This window comes from Pleurodeles waltl, chromosome 6, assembly GCF_031143425.1.
Source record: "Pleurodeles waltl isolate 20211129_DDA chromosome 6, aPleWal1.hap1.20221129, whole genome shotgun sequence".
In the NCBI taxonomy this organism is placed as follows: domain Eukaryota; kingdom Metazoa; phylum Chordata; class Amphibia; order Caudata; family Salamandridae; genus Pleurodeles; species Pleurodeles waltl.
The window spans coordinates 1,571,676,963-1,571,699,606 of record NC_090445.1 but is presented as its reverse complement, the minus strand read 5'-3'; the positions used below and the strand labels follow the sequence as shown (position 1 = coordinate 1,571,699,606).

Genomic DNA, 22,644 nt, shown 5'->3' with positions numbered 1-22,644 from the left:
TTTCAATGTATCCTGTGATTTTATTTTGGCAGCAAGAACTTCAGGAGCCAAATCGGCTGATAACACCATTAGTGGCTCATTCTTTTTGTTTGACTGACAAAAACAAATTCTGTCGTACATTCTCACTAGATAAATCATAATTTCATTATTCTGGAACAATACAGTTTCATAAATGTTGACCATTGTTTCTCTGATCTCACGAAGTATGAACCCATAGCTCACACTCAAGTGGCTTTAAACCTTCATTGGCTTTTTCAAAGAATGAAGATTTACTGAATGCTGGCAGTTACGTTGCTGCTGGGAGCTTATTGTACATTCATATTCTTGAATGCATGCATGCAGTGCAGTTGGGCATACAAGTCCACTGCAAATACATTCACCTTGCTGTTTAGATCAGCTACTCTGCTGAAACTTCATCTTGGAAGAAACTAGCTGCAGATAAAAACATGTGTGCCTTCTGGGACTCACATACTTTGTACTTTGTTCTGCCTAAACCACAGTTAACATATTGAAGATCCTCTTCTTTTTGATCAGTTGTTGGAGGTGGATGAGGGGTAGCTATCGATCTTCTAAGTGGGTTTGGTTGTCATTGCTTTCTCAGGAGACTTGGATTCTTGTTGTGATTTACTGTCTTCTGCTTTTTTTTTTATGTTTCCATTGTACATGACTAGTGGCACTTGTTAAAATGATTGATATTTGATTCTCTTCACCCATCAGTTTCAATCTTTTGTGAACTTGGTCTTGCCTTATTTCTGCAGCTTCTCAAACTCTCTTCTGTTCAGTCACAGTTGATGTTAACTTTTACTTCAAATTAGTTCGGAATATGACACATTTTTCTCTGTTGAAGGAGTCCTCTGATTTTGTAGCTATCAACACTGTCCGGAGTTAAAGGTCCTCTGCTACCACCTGCTTTTGTCATGTTTACGAATTTGAATCAACGGAAAACCTGAAACAAAAAAAAATATTAAAATTAATTCATCCAAAATGACAATAACTAATCCATAGCCATAGCCTGTGGATTACATACAATAAAGAACAGTGATTTTACAAGACTTATTCCTGAATAATGTGATTTGTGAAGATATTGGATAATATTTCTTTGGAAATTAATGGATACTTGGATGTGCCAGGGCCTCCTTTCAATGTTATGAACCTTCTGGTTATCTGAGGTCTAGGGGTTGGTCCTCAAGACCCGTGCACCTAAAGTGCCATAAACCATATACATAGAACTTAAGATGAAGGTGCGGTATTGATCACCTTGATCCCCTTTCTATTTAAAAAGAGCCTCATGAATAGGCCAAACATAATACATGGAGCAAACGTCTATCCTATTCATTCAAACTAAGGAGTTTTTTTGGGACAGCAGAAATGCTGAACTCACCTATTTGAAGGAGCACTCATATGAGAATGAAGAAAAAGAGGAGACTGTAAAATAAAATATTTGCATAGGATTACGCAATTTGAAACCCATAGACAGGTCTAGTACATTACAGTTGGATCGAGTAGATTATTCAAGTTACTCGACCTGCAGGTCTAGTAAAATGTTTGATTTTTCGAAGCTTGCATCACCTAAGATGGACAATATTTGTACTTTTCCAGATCAGATAAGCATGTCTTCAGGTTGCATTACTTTTCAGTTTCTTCCTCCAGGGACCATCCTGTTATTGAAGTACAATACATAGGTTTGGTATTCCGTCCATTCCCCATATGTACAACTGCTGTGACTAAGAAACAGGGAGTCACTGAAATGCAGAGACTGAGGCCCTCATCAAAAGTTTGGTGGTCTGAGGACCACCACTATAGAGGTGGCAGTCGCACCGCCGCATGCCCGGCAGAGAAGACCGCCATATTATGAGCATGGTGGTGTTCCCAACGGGACACAGTCAATAGACTGCCAGTGTGGACGGACCGCCGCGGCAGGCATCTCCAGTTCGGCAGGGAGCATGTTACCACTGAGCATATTATGAGGTTGCACACCACCAGGATTTCCAGCGCGGTCAGACCGCCACCAAAACCCTGGCGGAAACAACCAGTATAAAAGGAGATACTCACCTTCAGGAACACAAACACGTCGGGAGCCACCATGGAACCTGAACTTGAAGCCTTCCCACTGCTCCTGATTGCCCTAAGACTCCAGAACCGGCTACTAAGACAGAAACCATAAGTACACCCACCTAGCACACACTGGAGAGAAAGGCATTAGTACACACCCAAACACACACATCTGTTATATGAAAACCCATACTGCCAGCATCACGTAACAACCACATACAACCAACTCATACCAAAACATTGCCACTCAACGTGTCAGATGTCACACCACGTCCACACATGACAAATCCATCACCATACACAAGCACACACAACCACACAATGCCACACCACCATCACAACACATCACACAAGGAAACCACACAACTCATGCTGCAACACAATCACATCACATACACAGAACTATCACAAACCAAATTGAATCAATACAACACATCCATCATGAAGGAAAGGCAGGGCAAGTATGTCTCCATCAGTGCCAACAGGCAGTTGGCCCATATATATATATTATAAATTAAGATGGAACATCATCCAACAAGTACAAAAAAGGCCATCTGGCCAGTCCAAATAGTCCAAGTGCCACCAGTCACAGATGGCACTTGTGAATGTCCCAACTTGACTCCTGACTAAAAAGTGGCTTCCACATGGTAGGCGCATCAAGGGGGCAGGCAGGAACCTCAGGGGTGATGGGGTGGTGGTCTGATTGGGGGGGGGGGGTCGGGGGGAGGGTTGGGCTTGTATTTCACTTTAGTCTGTGACTCCTTAGGTTTTCCCTTGGGAGGGGCTTGGGTTTGATTCAAATTTTTTTTTTGGCGGGGGAGGGGCATGGGCAACACCAGGGGGAGCAAGGGAGGACTGGGAGGTGGAAGGGCTGGGGTTAGGGAGGGACACAGTGCACCTTGGGGAATCACAGGGTGGGAGAGTGGTAGGGAAGAGGGAATCTTTTCTTAGGGACACAAGGGTGGTCATGGGGAAAGAGTTTGGGAGTAGAGGGAGTGGTTGTGAGGTGTGTTTGTGTAGGTGTCTTGGGTGCAGGGGCATGGATGGAAGGCATGTGTGTGCTAGGTGTCTTTTGGGTGTGTGACTACGGGCGTGCAGGTGTCTTGGGAGGAGGTGCAGGGAGATGCCATGGTGGATGGGGTGACTGTCTGTTGGGGTGATGCCTGCAGGTAAGGTGGATGTGCTGCCTGTGGGGGTGTTGTTACTTGTGTTGAGTGCGCATGTATGCGGGTATGGATTTGTGGTGTCTGGGTATGATGGTACTAGTGGCTGGATCAGGGAGTTCTGGTGTTGTGCCAGCAGGTGTGAGTGGTGTTTTGTCTGTGAAGGAGAGGGTGGTGTGGGGGAGGAGTGTAGGGAGTGGATGTTGTTGTGTGTGCAGGTGGATGTTGCCTGTGTGCATGCCAGTGGTGTGTCTTGTGATGTTTGGGTTTGTCACCGTGTCTGTTGAGGTGGATGAATGGCGGTCTAACTGTGTGCTCTGAATGGGTGTGGGAGGGGGGGTATGGGATTGAGCAGAGTTAGCTGGAGGAGAGACAGCAGAAAAAGGGACACTAGCTGCCATCAGTGAGGAGGCCAGAGCCTGAACGGATCTCTGCAGGCCAGACCGGGCACTGTGAATGCCTTCCAGGAACGCGTTGATCTGCTGTACCTGAGCTGCCAGTCCCTGGATGGCATTCACGATGGTTGTCTGACCCACAGAGATGGACCTCAGGAGGTAAATAGCCTCCTCACTGAGGGCAGCAGGGCTGACTGGGGCTGGGGCAGAGGTGCCTGTGGCGAAGGAGACGCCCACCCTCTTGGGTGAGTGGGTATGGGCAACTGGGTGGGGAGCATGAGGGAGGGCGGTGCTGGTAAGGGAGGTGGCGGAGAAAGATGGTGCTGGGCTGGTCCCAGATGGGTCCGCCACCTACAGGGAGTTTCCATAGGAGGAGGAATATGTAGATGATCCCGTCTCCCCTGTGGTACTCCCCTCGCCCTCTGTCCCATTAGTTCCTTTGATTTTGCTGTTGTCAGCCTCCTGGGTCCCGTGGGCTGCTGCTTCCCCACTCACCGGTTCCCCTTCTCCTTCGCCTGATGATGGTGATGCACACATAGCTAGAGGGGGAGAGGGAGGGGGAAAAAGAGTAAAATAGGGTTGAAAAGGATCAGTCCCTACCAACCATGAACACAGATCAACATGTACATCTCACCAATTACCTTATGGCATACCATACTATTACAATGACACTGCATCATAATCCGCAATTCTGAGAACATTTTGACTTATTTAATTGGCAAGGCTGTAACATTACATAACCGCATTGTGATTGCCAGGGAGATGTCATGCATGACATTTAAACAATCGGGTTAGAATCCAGGGACCTCCCATGGGACTTACCACATGTACTACCATACCGTAGTTTGAAAGGTGAGACCACAGAATGCTAGCTGCTACAATAGATTTTGCTGTGTTATTTGCCCAGAGTCACATGTAGCAGAATGCCATGGTTGTTTTCCTATACATATCCTACGCTCTTAGGTCAACATATTTCAGCATGGTAAGAAGTCATGTCCTGAATACTGTCCCATTTAGGCTATCCATATTGAGGACACCTGATGCCACCCCCATAATCAGTCCAGGGTAGCTACTGCGCAAGATAGAGATATCGTCAGTCATAGTGGGAGACACATACTGATGTGATAGCACTTATGCCTCAGGTACATTGATGCACATGGAAGAAGCTGGTCTGACACCATGTGTACGGTGTCCACGCCCACCCAACCATGTGATTCCTGATCTTGTGGCTGTGACATTGTCTCCTGTGTAGTTGCAAATCCACACTGTGCATGACCACAATGTACTGTATATGTGCATTGGCTCCCACCATGCCTTTTATACTGATGGGAGTCCCTTTCTTTGTCTATTTGCTGGTTGAATTTATGGATCTACTCCTGTGTGGCTGGGCTAGTGACTCCCTTGCTACTGGAATTTGGACCATGTCTGGTGAAGGGTGTCAGCTGCAGGGAATGGCTCCCTCTGCTGTCCATGTGACATTCTTTTGGTGAAGGGGCATTACCACACATTACATTTTACTAAGGTTGACATTCGTACATGTGAGAATAAAGACACGAAGACAGTTCCTTTTGTTCTGTGGTGTTTGTTGTGCACAAAGTGTGGAAGAGTTGATGAGTGGGATCATGGTTGGAGTAATCATCAGAGTAGGTGGCCTAGTTGTAGCCAGTACAGGTCCAGTATCCGAGGGCCATGCAAAAAATTGAGTAATTATGTTGAACAGCCAATGGGGTATCTCAGTGGCACACAAGGGAGAATGTCCAGAAGTGGGTTACTTCCTGGCAGTGGGTTTGGTCTTGGAATCTGCTCCAGCAGGATGTCTGGATGGGGGGTGGGGGGGGGCTCAGCTGCAGAAGGTGGGGGTGTCAGTGGGCTGCAGTTACTCTGGCAGGGCTTCCATTCCACTAGCTGATGTTGATGGCTCTCTTGGTATCTGGCTAGTGGTAGGGGCCAGCTGGTGGGTGGAGGTAACACTCAGGATGCTTCTGTGCTCCTTGAGCACCCCTACAATGGAGGCCATGGTGGCATTGTGGGCCTGCCACTGCTGCATGGCCTCCTGGTGGTATTGCCTCTGCAGCCTTTGGTTTTCCTCCAGAATGGTGAGTATTTGGCCCATCTTGCCCTGAGATTGCTGGTATTCTCCCAGGACTTGGGAGATGGTTTCCCAGGCAGTCGAGTCCCTTGGGGACCCCTCCCCTGACCCGCGGGTGCCCTCCCATGGCTCCTGAACCATGGTGCCCACTCCCAGTTACCCCAGGACCGTCAGTGTCTTGGGTTTTTCAGGTCCCTGTACTGGGGAGGGCACACTGCTGATTGCCCAGTCCTTGGGACACGGGGGGAGCAGGATTTGGCTCGGATGTAGATGCTAGAGTGGGTTGGACGTGGGCAGGGTGAGTCTAGGAGTGGTGAACTGACCGGGTGTCCCTGATGGGCTAGGTAAGTCGTCTATGTCCAGACATCCTTTGGTGTTGTCGTCACTGGGGCCATCATCCTGGGAGGGCTGGCTGTCTCTGGCATCCTCTCCGCAGTGGCAGTGAATTAAGTGGGAGAGTATCACATGGTAGATATGTGAATGTTTGTCTCTGTGTCTGATGCATACAGTGGCTTAACGCAATTCAAAGTTATGGCAATTACAGATGCAGCGCTACAGACATTGTTTGTAGGTAATGTACAGTGTCATGGGTAGCATGTTCCTTTGAGGGTTCCTGTATTAGGTTGCATTTCAGTCATTGCCATGTATAGGTCCTCAGTCGTAGCATCCTTTTGGTGTAGCAGATGCAATAGTTGTACATGCAGGTGTTGTGCTGTGACTGGGACAGATCAGCTTTTCATGTGGATGTGCAGGTGCATTGTGGGATTCATAGTGATAGTGTTTGGCAGGACTATCCGTGCAGTGGGCAGGGACTGTCTGGCCATTGTGGTGGGGTGGCAGGCAGGGGAGGGGCTTTGGGTGATGGTGGGGGAGGTGTAGTGGAAGATTGGTTGACTTGGGGGAGTGATAGGGTGGTGGCGAAGCATGCTGGTGGGCGAAATTAGTGCTAGGGGCATGTGGGTACATTACCAGTGTCCAGTCCTCCAAGTATTCCAGTCAGGCCCTCAGGATGTCTAAGACCTTCTCCTCCCACGATGCGAACTCTGGAGGAAGAGGTGGGGGCCCACCGCCAGTCTTAATCATGGCAATTTGGTGCCTGGATGCCATGGAACCCACCTTCCCCCTGAGGTTGTTACACCTCTTCCAGATGTCCTCCCTTGTGCGTGGATGGTTGCCAGCTGACTTGACCCTGTTGACAATTCTTTGCCATATCTCAATTTTCCTGCCTATGGATGTTTGCTGGACCTGTGCTCTGAGCAGTTGTGGCTCCTCCCTGACTATTTCCTCAGCCATGACCCTCAACTCATCGTCTGTAAATTGTGGGTGTTTTTGACGGGACATGGTTGTGTTGTGAGTTGGGGGGGGGTGCAAGGGTGCCGTATAGGGTGCTTGGTGGGGGGGTGCTTGGTTGTGTGTGCTGGTTGATTGTGGTGTTTGTGTGTATTGTGTCAATGGTGCAGTTATGTGTGATTGAGTGTATGGTTGACGTGTGCAGTGTCTCTGGTTTGTGTGGTCCTCGCTGTCGGTATATTTCATTTTGGTTGCAAAGGGTTGTGGGTTGTGTAGGTGTGTGTTTTATAGTGGTGTGTCTGTGTGTCAGGTGTGGGGTATTCGATTTGTCTAATGTGGTGCTGTGTCCTGATAGAGGTGTGTTTTTGGCCGTACAGTGCTGTCGTAATATGGAGGGTGGTATTTGTCCGGCATGGCGGTGCTGGTGGTGGGACCGCCTCTATCCTGCCTTTGGTCGTCTTGAGGGAGTCGGATTTGTGGCTGTTTTTGTGCGAAATACTTTGTGAGCTCTTGATACGGTGGGCAGGATACCACCAGCACAGGTGGTCTTGTGGCACCCACAACTGCGACGGTCTGCTAAAAGACTGCCAAACTCATAATGAGGGCCTGAATGTATGGGAATTAAAAGACCACGCCAAAGATTTACAGATTGCTACAAATTAAGATTTTATTGAAAACAAGAGTTCATTTATCTCAGATAATGCCCTTTGCGAGATGTATACCGAATTCTGAGGAGCTTGCACGGTCTCTGGTTCATTATTAAAGGCAACTGCTTACTGAAATGTTCAGCAACTTCGACTAGTAATTATAATAAAATAAATAATTTAAAAAAAAGTAGAAACCCTTGTGGAACATCTCTCCACAGAGGAGCTGTGAAAGCTTACATATAGAAGAGACTGATACATGTTGCTGCCAAGGACCACTTGGTTGCGACAGAGTGGACGTTCTGTTGTCAGAAGCTTTTGAGGGGTGGAAGGCCAAGATCTTGTTTTACCCTGACTTCATATTGTTGTATGTACCAGACCCCAGGTATACTATTCCCGGGTTCATATACAAATATCCTCAGATGTGTTTTAGATTTTTAATACTGGATTAACTGGTTGAAGTCAATTTTGCATGAAACTTGTGAATGGCACCTTTTGAGTGGAACATGAGGAATTCCAATAGATCGGTAAGATCGCTGGAGACCGGTCCTTGTTTCTGGAGCTTAACTTGCAAGGCATGCTAGACAACTTTCTGCGTGGTATCCAACATTGGCTTATATTGCCCGTCACTGTAAGAAAATGAATTCTTACTTTTGGGTGGGTGACTACCCATGTCAAAGAATAATCATGACCTTTGACAGGGTAAACCCATTAAATCACTAAATTATCCTAAGCTTCAGCACTAGCTAACCATGGCAGAGAGCAGACATACTTAACTTAGGGCAATGTGTAAAGTTTTTCTGCAGTACTAAAACCGTAATAAAGTGAACATGCTAAATGATACAAATACCAAACAAAATTAAAAGAGAAACATTTAGTAAACAAAACGCCAAAATGACAAAAATGTGATAAGGGGAACCAGCGATATGACGTTTTTGAAGTGTTAAGTAGAAATGGCGCCAGAAAGCACAAAAGCGCCAATTATGGTCATTGGCTGTAGTAGACTGGGACCTAGGCGCAATTAGAGACAGACTGTGATGGTGCACCGGCCGGATACACCTCCCAAGTTGGTCCTGGTCAAATATTTTACTTTCTTAGTACTTTGAGTCCCGTTCCACCACAGGAGTATACTTTGAAGGCCCTCAAGACCTTGTTTGAGACACTTAAAGATTCATGGGATGTCAGGCAGAGACCAGCAGCAGGGCCAGTCCTTGTCCAGTTGCCACTGTGGAGCTGGGTAGTTCCAGGAGAAGGGTTCTTGAAGCTTGATGTCTCTTTAGCCACACAGCAGGTCAGTCAACTGACCCTTGGAGTCCACTTCTTTGTCCTGGGCACAGCACAAGTGAGAGCAGGTCCAGTCCTCCTTTGATCCTCTGCAGGTCTAAAGAGTATTCCGTGGTGGGTACCAGGAGGTGCCACACTTCTGCCTGGAACCAGCTAGGGGAGTGGGGTGACTCCTTGACACTCCATAACCAATGAGGTATAATTTCCTGAGGCCACTCCTACCCATTTTCTCAGTAGTTCCTGTTTGCCTTACTGTAAACAGGCCAAAAATATGCAATGTTTCAGAGCACTTCAAGATATGAAAAGTTTGAACACTCAGGTTGAGCTCAGAAGGCTAGGGGTGTGTGCGTGCGGAGTGCAATGTGGTAATCTTTGTGCCTTTCTACATCTAACATGAAAATCCAGTTTGAAGCAGGCACTTTACTCACAGCAAACCCAGAAACAGAAATCTGGTATGACAAAAGTAGGGTCCTCAAGCAGCCAGGCAATGAAAACGCTAACAATGTTGTGGCACCAACTTGTCTGCCCTTCTGGTAACTAAATGTTGCTCAACAGACCTGTCAAGCAGAATTTGACACTGTAGTGTCAAATAATGCCCACATCCCCCATCCTGCATGTTCTGTGAAGTTCAGCCGAGTCTTTTCTGCCCATTCATGTCAGTCCATTGTTTGAATTTCACACCTGTTCAAGGCTGAGCACAGGCAGAGACCTAAGCTAATTAGCCTTCTGACGTTCAGGAAGGTAAAGTATAACTTTCTGAAAGTTACTTTACATTAATATTTATTAATAAAAAATGGCTTCACAGTTTAATTTTTAATAACTATTGAAAATAGTGGTTTGATTATTTTTCTAGTTGGTACCCTTCCCAAGATACAATTTGTGTTTTAATCTACTCTGGTTTTCTACAGAGGGTAGCTAGCCTTACTGCAGTAAAAATAGCTTTAGGGCCTTGTTACTGTAGGAACATGGTGACATTAACTTTCTATATGTCCCACTTTTAAATTCCATGCACCCTACTTTGTGGGCTACAAGGCTTACATATGGGTGCTTTACTAACATTTAAAAGGGACATTTTTACTCATCACAACTTTTGTCGGGTCTCAATGCATGTTTAGAATTCAATAGTAATACTACACAGGGTAGGCCTGAATCCTTGTATGCGCTCCTTCTATAGAGGATGGCCCAATAAATGCTGCAATGCACAAGTGGCATTTAACTTTCAAGTTCTAGGACCGTTTTGTACCATTTACTAAGGACTTGTTGGCAAGTTAAATATACCAATTGGCAGTTTGACCATGTTTGAAGGGGAAGCAGAGGCACTTTAAAACTATGTGGACCTTACTCCTGCTAATGACTAGTAAAGCCAGCAAAAATAGTGAGTGAGGCAAAAGGTGAAAATCCCAACTGGTTTACCAAAAAAAGAAGGGGACAGGGACATTAACCGAAGTCCAGTGTACAGCCTCCCTAAATACTGAACAAGTCAAGACAGCGACCACCGTGCGAGTCCCAAGGAACTCGTTCCCTAGGAGGGGAGGGTTCGCCTACTTAGGCTATTAACAGTGTAATGTTTATGTAAGTAGTTTCTTCGCTTTAATAACCCATTTTGGGAATGCAGTGCAGCGGAGGAGATTGTCCTGACGAAGCACCAAACGATCTGTAAGGACATTGAGGGCACGAAACATGTTGACTGTAGAGATTAGCTAAAGGGAAACCGTCTCTGTTAGCATTTTTTGTTTGGAGAGTGGGGGAACCTTATTCCCTGCCCACTCCCTATGTGTTTTTAATATTGACCAAGGCCCTCCACATCAATTAAAACGTACTATTTGGAGGCCCTTGAGCCACTTTTATTCTTTTTTTTTTTTCTTCTGAGGGGAGGTTTGAATCCATCCCAACTCATACTATGGCACACACTTTCTTTGAAGAGCTCCTGCAAAGTGCCCCAGTGTGGGGCCCGTTAGACATTGCGGCGCTGGTCTGACGATGAGCAGGCCCTATGATGAAGCATGACATCCATTGGATGTGTGAGGGCTTGTGCTTCTAATTAGAAGTGCTGTTATTTAACCTGTGCCTACTTTTCTGATTTCTATTGTTTAGGAACCGTGTACTCTTTTTTTTGGCTTGAAAATCCCAACTGACCATGCAGACTTACTACACTCTCCCTTCTAGGGAGAGCGACCTTCTTGAAAATCTCTCCCAACGTTTGTATTCTGCAGAATGCCACATTCAGGGTTTCCAGGTACTTTTTTCCAGCAGTGAAGTATGCTGTTAGAGTTTTAATATAGAATGGAATAACAGCCCTACTTTTTCTGGCTAGTTTACATTAGCTTGTGTACAGTGTATATTCCTCCGGGCTATTATGAATTATTATTCAGCCTTCTGACTGGCGGTAAACAGCGATTGGTCCTCTATAATTAATATCGTGGGGATTCTGGTGGGGAACTAGTGCTCACCTGTGGCTCTGCTTGGGCTCAACTCTCCTGGTTGTGTTTTGCCAAAAGAAGCACAACTTAAATTTAGATAATCTTTCCATTAGAAACAACCCCAAAAAGGGATTATTCTTCGGGGCAGTCAATAACACATATTACTCTATCCCAGTATTAAAAACATTTTTATCATAAAATCTTTTTAAACACAAACTTTAACAAATGTCCTAATAGAGATAAAATGCCATTTCAAAAAAATAATCATCCTAGGTACGATACCAGAGTGGACATAGTGTTATAAGGGACAGTTTTATCAAACTATTTTGGTCTAATATTGTTCAACTCAATTTTGTTACAAGACATTACTTCTTACCTGTATTTTTTCTTCAAACTCAAAGGGGTTCGTGAAGGTCTTCCTCAGTAATGCTCATTGCCCGTGTTTTAACAATTTCTGCTTCGTAATGCATCAGTGCGCATTTTTATTAATCTGCTGCAACACAGCACGTAAGGTGAATGTTCTTTTTATCTCAATACACGTATTGATTGAAACACCTCAACTAGATATTCTAATTGCCACTTACCAACAATAGGGCAAGATGCATTTGAGAGCAATTATAACAGAAATCTATTTAATCTCTTCCTCATCCCTCTCCAGCTCCTAATAAATATTTTGGAGCTTCTGCGAATCCCCAGAGGTAATTAGATCATCAGTAAGTATCTTCTCCTCCCCAACCTTTATAATCACTTCCAAATTGTACACTTTTTAATACAGATTGCGACCAGTTAAATTACTAATCTGTTATTTTTTATCCTTGCCTCAAGGGAAAGACATTATAATTCCCCATCCTTATGGACAGACAGCTCATTTTAAGAATTTGTGAACAACCAGCCATCGCATCATATCACAACATTGAATCCGAACATATGGCTACATATGTGACACGTGGATTGTATTGGATGTCTCACTACCCAAAAACCTATCCACTGTATAAACAGTGTGCTGCCTCTTTGATTTTACCTGATTATATAAAAGTGGCCTTTGCCTCACCTGCAATCTATAAACCGCGACACTGTCTCACAAAAAGTAACATCCTCAACACACAAGTCAGGTAAATAGTTTGTACTGCAGACATCAACACATCATATCAGTGGACGTAATTTAGTGGTTGTAGCTGCGACCTCTGGCAGTGCCTATGTAACCCCTGGCCTCTGAGGTGACATAAATCAGTGCCAGGAACACATGGGCTGATCCTCATTCCTTCTTTCAGCACGTTTTTTTTTTTTTTTTTTTTATACTAATAGTGAATATTATTCATTATTAGTGTAATAAAAAATAAAGCATCCTTATCTGGAACGGGACCTTTGGTGGCAGCCTAGTAAGTAAATATGTTTTGGACATTCTTGTAGATGAGGGAGTGTTTATGTTCGACAGGAGCATGTGTATGTCTTGGCGTGTGTGTGTGTAAATGAGTGAGTCATTGACGTATAGTGAGTGAGATTGAGACCCACATTTACTATTCTTTGATGCAAGGCAACGGTGCACCAAAGGTGCTGTGCTGCCTTGCATCAAAGGAGAGTGTAAAAATGCCCCACATCTTAGGAGATTCGTTCTCTCCCTATCCACTTTTGACATAGACACAAAAAATATGTCTTTAGTCTTTTCTCCCGTTATATGTGTGCTGTACAGTGTAGCACGCATGCCAAGTTGGAAAAACAAGGTGAAATGAAAAATGTTCTCCTCATTATGCCTGCCTTGAAGTTTGTAGATAGGGATATGCATCAAAACTTATGGGTGGTTTCATTGAAACACTCCTGCACCACCCATGGAACGCCCAGTGGACAAAAAAAAAAAAGCAAAAAGCAGTGCATAGCACAACTTTGCATTACTTTCTAATACTGTACAACGCAAATCAGGATTTGAGTTGGATTACAAACCTCACTCTAATACTTTGCACCATATTTGCAGAACAAAAGTCACACAAACTCTGTGCAAGAAGTTAGTAAAACTGGGCCTGAGAGTTCGTAAGCATGTGCGCGTATGAATGAGATTAAGAGCAAATGAAGGTGAGTGAAAATCAATAAGAATGAGGGTAAGAGAGTGTGTTGTTAGAATCATGTGACATGCCTTCCTGGAAAAAATCTGGGTCACTGGTCATCTAATGTCACTTCCTCTGTCATTAAGGTCAAAGGGTAGGTGATGTCCTTCCGCTAGCCCTGGCATTTTGGTGTATTGACACCATGAACATTTCTTCACCAGCTATCAATCCGAATCTATAATCGTAAAAACATAAATCCAAAATAGTCTCATAGTACAGTTCTAACTTTAACATGCCACAGCGTAAATGTCTACCACTAAGACCATCTATGCAGAAATTGACTCATTGCTTTACTTCATTACTTAAACACTGAGCTCCTTCAGGGGTGTTGGCATTGTGCTTAGACTAACATAAAGTGTGGAGCATTTCGGGCTGTTACTGTAGTTAAGTAGATAGATGCTTGTTGGGTAAAATACCACACACCTGTACAATCTAAAGCTAGTTTGTCCACAAGGTTGGAAGTACAAGCAACAGCCAGGTTTTTTTAATGAACTTGTAACACTACAAAATAAAACCGGCCGAATATTTACACAACTTATATTGTTCTCAGAGCCTATAAAAACATAGCCATAACAGAATGTCAGGAGGCACTCTGTTTACGACCCCCAAACTAATTTTACCACTAATGCTCGTTCGGTAAAAAAAACCACTCTAAAATACTCCATTTCTATTAGACGTTATTTTCTCAAAATGATTTGTGGCAGAATCCAACTCTCTGCAAAGAAGAGTATTGCGCCTAGGATCTCGCAGTAAAGTTTCCATTGGGGTAGATGGCTTGGTTTATTTACATTTATGATAGAAGGAACTAATCCTTAAAGTAGAGGACAAATATATGCTAAGAAGAACAAAAATCATCTTGTTTTTTTGTTGAAAGTTGAACAGTTCTCTATCCCAAAGAGGTACGAAGGGTCTTCACATGCACATGGTCAATGATCCACAAATGCGGTCCACAGTGTAGACCAAATGGTCAATATGGGCAGCAATTAATGTATAGTCTCCTACAGTCAACCTGGGCTTGCAGTGCATTTTACCCTGAAGCTTTACCACAAACGTTTCAAAAGAAAAATCAAATTGCAGTACTTTTTAAAGGTAAGCTAGTGTCACTTTTAGAAAATCCAATAGAAAGATTAGACACTCAACAGAGCAGACTTTCAGTTTTTGTAATCGCTTGTTACTTTTCTTTCAGCTACAGTATCTGATCTCTCCATGTCTGAGGACATGCTCCCAAAATAAACCTTGAATAGAATAAGGGGTTAACTGCCACAAAGTTAATATTCCTTGCGGTCATCAGTAAAGCTCAAAAACAATAGGCGCCACAGTTTTAAGTATTAAGGCCCTTCTTTATGGCATCCAGTTTCTTGATCCACCATGCCTCTCATTGACAAAAACATATTTCACTGTCCCTTACTTCCTGGTTGTGTATAAAATTATTTTGTAATAAGATATATTTTTTTGTACAGTGACTGACCCTATGCCGCTCTTGAGAAGCCCTCAGTCTGAATAGGAAGAATCACTGCGGTTTAAAACACATATTTGCACCATCTGTATGGGAAGTGTGGGGCATGGGGCATGCCACATCTCCCAAGTGCTGCCTCACACGTTGTTGGGGTTTGGAAGGGAAAGCTGACATGATATCTGTGTGGGCTGGAAAGGGTGCTGAACCAGGTAGCCGGTTTTGCTGGTTTAAGGTGGTGGATCTGGCTGACTTTAGCGTGAAGGACTTAATGGGAAAAGATTAAATGAAATCATTTGATCAATTCAGCTCTGACTTTAAGCTATACGATGGGACAGTGTTCAGATTCCTACAGTTCCAACACTCATTGGTACTGTATGTGGAGTGGCCCTAGATACCCATGTGTTCCTGTAATGAGATGACTGTTTTGACTGGGCAATTGACCAGAAGAGGGGATATCTCACTTTCCAGGACTGTATGTATATGGTATTTCTATAGTGCAAACCTAGCTAAAAGGCAGCGGAGCATGGTACAGGGTCACGACTGTTACAAATAACTCTACAGACTGGCCTTTGTTTCTACCTAGATTTTGGCTCCCATTCATTCACATGATAGAAGTGGCTTTTTATGCTAGCCTACCACTAACCTAACTGAAGATTATCTCCAGCGCTTATTACACCATGCCCAGACTCCACACATTGGGCTTGTTCTGTTGAGGTTTATCAAAGTTATGGCAGAGCAAGGGGCAGCTTTACCCTTGATATTTATGCACATACTGGCACCCAAATGGTCAAGAAGGGATTTGAAATGTCAAGGATATTGGGAAGTAAAGTCCTACTGACCCCACAAACTAATACATTTAATAAAACTGATTATGCTCGTCTGGCCAAACATAACCTGGCCTTACTTCGACAGGGCTGATTGCAAGGTAGTGTATAGTTGAGATTGGGGTGGTAAAACTCTTCTCTCCTACTGAGAGTATCCCTAGGGGAGTTAATTGGTGCATATCCTCTGAAAGATTGTCCTGCAGTGGGCCCCTGTGAATTTGTTGAGATTTTTACAACCTTGGCTGTTGTTTAATAAAGGCTCAGCTGATTCACTCGTGGCAGCCTGGTCCAAGCCTTGATCAGCCCCACCGTGAGCTAGTTTACTGTGTGCTGGCACAGACCCACACCAGATGATCTGAGCTTCCTGGCACAGCACCCTACTTAGGGAAGTTTTGTTGTGCAGGCCTCTATGTGCAAGGTCAACTAGAACACTTTTGACAATAGCATCAATCCTATTTGACTCCATGTTCGGTGGAGTAGTGTGGAAGAGTTTTCTCTTCAGTCAGCCTGTCGCTCTGCTCACTAAATGGTGTTTGACTCTTGGGCTGCTACAATGGCATTCTGGAACATGGCCAGTGAGATTTTGCCTGTACATGCCAAGGAGTTTTAGAATGTCTTTGCCTAGACAATACAAGATAGCCTGTCTATTGCAAAATGTCTGCTGAGATATGGCCTGGGCACTATGGATTTTGTGGCTCCGGCCTGGTCATCCATCATCTATGTTCCTGGAAAACTGGCTGCGAGTTTTTCAGTGATGTTCAGTGTTTGCTTTGAACATGCCTTTTGAAGGAATCGGCCTATTTGGTGAGAAGACCAATTCAGTACATAACCACTTTGACAGCAGAGCTACAGCTTGCGTTTTGGAGCTGCTTTCACCTCCATGCCCATTCAGTTGGCAGTACTGAAATTCTAATGATATTTGAAGGTTTCTGGCCTATCCCCAGTTGCAGCCCTTGTAGCCTGTTCAGCAGTCCATGGATCTTTCTTTGTAGCTGCAAGGGCCATGGTAATGGCAGAGGTCATTTGTCACTAGCAGATGGAACAGTCCTTCTGCTGGAGCTACGGCCATCACCAGATCACTTCAGTTTCCTTCCAGTGACTCATTGAGACCATTACGAGGCAGGATTCGATATTGCCTTCCTATATGGCTGTTCCATTTTTTTGGACTTGTAGGTTCTTCAAATTGTTCAGTTTGGCACTCTTTCTATTCTGAATACTCCTCCACAAGTTCCACCAATTGTTACCCTTCCAACTACAAATCAAGCTGATATGCTCTCCTGAAGTGCAGATATTACTGGCCAACGACGTGAAGTCAGTCCGAGGGTGTTACTTCTGGTACTTTAACCTCGGGCTGTTTGATTCCGTTCCTTAACAAGGAAAAATTCAAGATCCTAACACTTGCCCGGGTCTTGTTGGCCTGTTGGTACTCTGAGAATGGGTTGATGTCCTTGGATTATGTTTCCTCCCGTGCTGGTCCTGCAGTCTCCTAGGTAGTACATTACTTTCTAGTGGGACCAGACCACTACCAATTGACCATTATGGCATTTGGCCTTACTTTGGCCCCTCTGGTGCTAAGAGGCCATGTTGGTGGTTGCAGAACATCTTTGCAGGTCAGGGGTACAAATATTCCAGTTCCTCAATGACTGGGTGCTTAAGGCAAGCTTGTGGTTCTTGGACCACTTCAATAAGCTATTGTCTCTTTCCTCGATGAAATTCTTTGCACATGGAAATTGGGTTGTTTACAAAGGAGTCTCTTAAAGGGATCGTTTTAGATACAGTCGCTTCGTAGGCCTTGCCACCCTTGCAACTAGTTGAGGACCTTACACTATAAACCTGATGTTTTCAGCATTTGCTCTGTCATTGGTAGGTCCGAAACTTTTGGGGCTCCTGGTTTTTTGCACCCTGCTTATGCTGCACATCCATTGGCATAGGTGGATGTCCTGTGGAACCTTTGTCTCTAATTGGCCCAACACTAGAGGGTCCTTTCGGACACCAACTGTATTTCAGATAAAGTGGCTCAGAGCCTTCAGTAACGGAAGTCTGATGTCAACCCAACTTGTGGCAGGCTGTTTCACTTAACATATCTGGATGTAGAGATTGGGTCCCCAGCAGAGCAATACTATTCATGTCTTCCTGCGTTCCACCCAGTGCAAGGTGATCCATGTACTGACAGCAGAACTGCCATGTGGTACTGTAACAGACAGGGCTGTGTGGGGTCTTGTGTTTTTTGTCTGGAGGTGCTGAGGATGTGCCGGTGGCTGGGTTTTGCCAAAGATAATCCAGTCAAAATTGAAAAAAATGGATATAAATAACAAAAAGAAAAATTATCTGACTCACAAAGTAAAAAAACCAAAGCTCCAGCAGCTTTGGTTAATGGACCAAACTGCCCAGGTAATACATAATTTCATACACTAGAGCTTATAGGTTTTGACCAGGAACATGAAGTTAACTCTTTAAAAATAAAAAAAAACACGTCTAGCCTGAGCTCGTGATAATGGGTGAAACAACCTCCCAAGTAGTAGTGGGGGTAGAGTTGGAAACTCCTCAAATGAAGTTCCCTTCTACAATGCTGAGATAAGTGTAGCATGAGCAGAAAGATGGCTGAAGCAAATTACACTAATGCAGATCTACACTTTCACACTGTTTATCCGATCATCATAACTTTCGGTCCCCCTGGCAGGATCCCTCCACATTGGAGTGGACTAGCTTAGATGGCGTCATCTTGCCAACCACTAGTAGCATCTGCAGTCAGAGGTGGTTTGGAGATCTTCCACTGCAGGCCTTACGACTGTAGATCTGTTCACTACCTCCAGAAATACTCATTCTGGTCTTCAGCACCTGACGACATTTACATCTGAAGGGTTCTCCCTTCCCACATCTGCTATAGTCAAGTGGGACAAAGCACATCTCACTCTGGGTGCCTCAGACTGGGCTCTGAGGCTGTGGTACTCCACACTCCTGAATCTGAGCATTTATTGTCCACTTTGACTGAGTCTTGAGTCTTCAGGGTGATCAGCTGTTGATCAACAGGGCAGGGCTTCATCTACAATCTACACCTTTATGTGTGGAGTTTGAGTGGAAGCAACTTGAGAGGTTTTAATCTTCCACCTTAGGTGATGGAGGGCACTGTGACTGCTCGCCATCCTTCCATCAAGTCTATGCGCTTTGGTTGGTGGATGAAATGTTTTGGCTAGTGTGAGGAAAGGTACATTAACTCTTTGCAGAAGAGGTTGTTTTTGTTGTTTGATTGTCTTTAGCCCCGCAGGATGCTGCGTGTGCAGTTAAGGGCAATCGGTATGCTCTTTTATTCTTCCTTTGTTTACTGGATCAGCCCTCATATCATTATATTTTTCACCTGTTAAAATGCATGCCTCAAAGGCGCTTCTGTATAGGTATCCTCCTGTTCCCTTTATTGCTTGGTCTTGACTTTGTGAGCTTTCTTTTGAGCCTCTTCACAATTGTATTGTGGGTCTCCTTACTTTGAAGATGTTTTTTCTTGATGCAGTTACTTTTGTGCGTCTTGTCAGAAAGCCACAGACTTATTCAGCGCAGCCTCTTTAACACTTTGTCCCCCAGACAAACGAACTGTACTTCGAACTGGGCATCCTTTCTTCCAGTGGTGGTGTCGCTGTTAAATACGGGAAGTCAGTCACATTCACGGTGTTCTTTTAAGTCCACTCAAATCAAAGGAGGAAGAGCAGCTTCAGCTGTTGGGCCCTACACGCGTTTCTTATTTTTATATTGTTAGAACCAAGGAGTAAAGTTGATAAACTGCTTGATTGATTCTCTGGTGTGAAGAAGGTAAAAAACACTCCTCAAGTAAACCATAAGCTGATGGATTGTCGTCTGCATCAAATTGTGCTGGACGAAACAACAACAAAAAGAGAAAAGGACCCTCCTTTAGGCTAGATCTACTTGAGTTATATCTGTACCTAATTTTGCTCCAAAAGGTCCGGTTTGGACATCTTCTAGACAGCCATGTGGGCATCTGTCCATCCAGGCACTATTAATTCATTTCTGAAGCCTAAATATAACTCAGTTTTGCCCCCTGACATCTGCTGTAAAGTCCACTCCTAATACACACTCCCTTCAATGAGGTATTGCTTTGGTTGTGAAACTCCAGGGGATGTTTCTGGAGTTAAAAGTATGCATAAGAAAAGTAAAGATGTGTCGTCAGTTACGCTCTTTCTAGTGGATACCAGGGTGATGAGGCAGATTCCTCACCACCCACCCTCCTCCACGTTCTGTGTAGTGAACGTTTAGGAATTAATAAAGTTTCACACATACACACTTATTTTTACCATTTGGTTGGAGACGCCCTGCATCTGACGGTGCTGAAAAGCAAATGATTAGACTAACCTACGCTCACAAGGGTGGCACCTATATGCCTCATAGTATTATCCCATCCGGACATACATGGAATCCCAATGAAGGGCAATGGAACAATCGTCTACTGCTCAGGAGCTATTTATTAGTTTCCAGATCCAATGTGCAGAGGTTCTCAAAGTGAGGGATCTCGGGTTAGAGTATCCCTTGGAAACTACATTACCAAAGGCAGAGGCATAGCATTCAGTTGTAGTTGTTTTCTTATCAGACCATGATAGTTGCAGCCTAGAGTGCTTTGTCATCTGGTTAAAATGACGCTTAATAAAGCGAATTGCCTGAAAGCAATTTGACAAGCTAAGTTAATTGTATGTTGTGTGATGTAGTGAAGGCGTGCAGCAAAAGTTATGGGCTAAAATACAGTTATATGAAGTTTTATTTCCTGGAATTGTGTGCATTCTTCTGCCAACTTCAGAACGTAGTACTATTGTGAGCTGAGAATGTTAATCCATTAGAATAATCTTGCAGGTAATAATAAGCTGCCACAGTAGTGTAAACCCAACAAGGTGATATACAACATGGCTCGGCTGACAGTGGGATTTTGGTAGTGTTTTTTAAAACTGCATGGCCATTTTAAGTAATTTTGTTGGTCTTTGGAATAATTTGCTAACTGAGTCATATCAGTAAATTCGCTATAATATGCCACTCGAGACCAAAGAGGGATGTCTGGAAATGGTGGATTTAATTAAATTAGCTGTTAAACTTCTGTACGGAATGATGTACAGATAATTTGTTAGATTTCCCCGGAAGTGCCATTTGTAGCATGCATCCCGAACAATATTATAGTTAAGTTCTTGCTCTGATCCTTTTTTCCTCTAAGATTGCTAATGCTTCACCCTACATTCAGATACACACATCTAGGACTCTAATCTCTTCTGTATTTGTATATTAGATTGCGTGGACAAGCAAGATGACCACGTTTACCACTACTGCATGATGGACCATTTAATTTACTAAAAGATCTTTGGTGTAATTTGATTGATGGATTTTAAATTAAATAATACTGTGCTATTACTTTATTAGTATATCGTTTGTGTACATGTGAGAAAGCCACAGGTCTGGATTTTAACAAAAAACTCTAGGTTTCTCTTTTTTTGTTTGTTTTAAATATTTTAGGTTCAGTGGCAACCGGAACCCGAGCCAAACAAGCACTGTTCCCAAATGCTTCTGGAACATGGACTACTTCTGTTTGGAAAGCGGTTCCACCTGTTGGATGTCCATGTTGAAGCCAGGCAGGTATGCAAGCGATTTTAATATTTGTTCCAAACCAAACTTGTTTTGTGACAACACTCCAACATCTTTAAAGATCACTGGGTTAGCTAGACAACATGTGTTCCTGCATGATGTCCTATATGTCTTTTCGAAATTTCAGCTTCTGAACATAGGTTCTTCAACAATGTAGAAGACTTACTAGCCTAATCGTTTTATCCAAATTTTGGTTTAGTCTTTGAAGTGGTTATCCTGTAAGTATAAGCTCACTTGAAGGGTTACCTAATTTACCTTTGAGGTCTATAACAGAGTGTGGACTTTGAATTTGCCTCTTTAGCTACCAGCTTGTTGTTGAAAGCCTCCTACCGCCATTAATTTTAAAACTCATTATATTGGGATTTATGTAGCACTTTCCATATCCCTTGAGAGGTCAAAATTGCTTTCCTCAGTAGTCTGGTTTCATCTAGCTCATCCCAAACCTCAGTTTACTACTAAGATCTCCCAAGCAACCCTACTAAATTCTCCATCATTTATCTCACCTTTGACTCAGCCAAAACCTCTTCCACTACTATGATCTCCCTAACCCTTCTCCACAGACTCTTCCCTCCGCAATCTCTCCTTACGCATCCCAAGCCTCATCCTATTACTCTAAACTCCCAATTAACACTTCTGGATTCTTACCTCCTCTAGCCCTCCATTACTTTAGTCAATCCAACTAACAAACTCACACATCTTCTGCTCAAATGAACTCATACTGTACTGATATTTCCCTCTACTCACCCACCAGTAATTCCTTTTGGGTTCCGGAGTAGCGTGCTACTCGCCGAAAGGTGCTTAGACACCTCGTCAGGGCTAGTAAGCGCAATATAAATACAATTATTTAAATAAAGTTCCATGCCCTTGGTGAGGGTCATGAAGAGCTGTAAATTTACTTATTTCCTGGATACCTTTAAGAATGGACAGTTAAAAAAAAAAAAAAAAAAAAGGTGTTTTCTGGCTTTGCCTATAGGAGACATATTTGTGAGGTCTAACGTGCTGAGTGTACAGGGTGCTGTGTGTCAGTAAGTGTGAGAATAGACTCAGCTGGCCATGCGTGTAGTATTTTTTTGGGGACTTGGAGTATACACAGAACGCACTGCTGATATCCATCATTAGGATTCATTTTGGTATATGGAGCTCACGCAGAAGACTCAACCCTTTGGGAGCTCTAAGTCATCATGGAGTGTTAAATGAAGTATACACAGGAGTGACAGAAGCGCAACCCATTGCAGGTACTCTTAAAGCATCAGAGAGATTATATGGAATCGACCTGAGTGCTACACAGGGGGAAGCCCAT

General features: G+C 43.9%; 1 protein-coding gene across 2 annotated transcripts in view; it reads left to right on the top strand.

Moving 5' to 3' along the window:
- Nucleotides 1–22,644, top strand: part of LOC138301144 (cholesterol 7-desaturase nvd-like) — a 140,535-nt gene that overhangs the window by 55,487 nt on the left and 62,404 nt on the right. For both annotated transcript variants that reach the window (XM_069241303.1, XM_069241304.1), the window contains one exon: nucleotides 21,216–21,335. In XM_069241303.1, coding sequence (XP_069097404.1) covers nucleotides 21,216–21,335 — 120 coding nt within the window. The remainder of the gene's footprint in view (nucleotides 1–21,215; nucleotides 21,336–22,644) is intronic.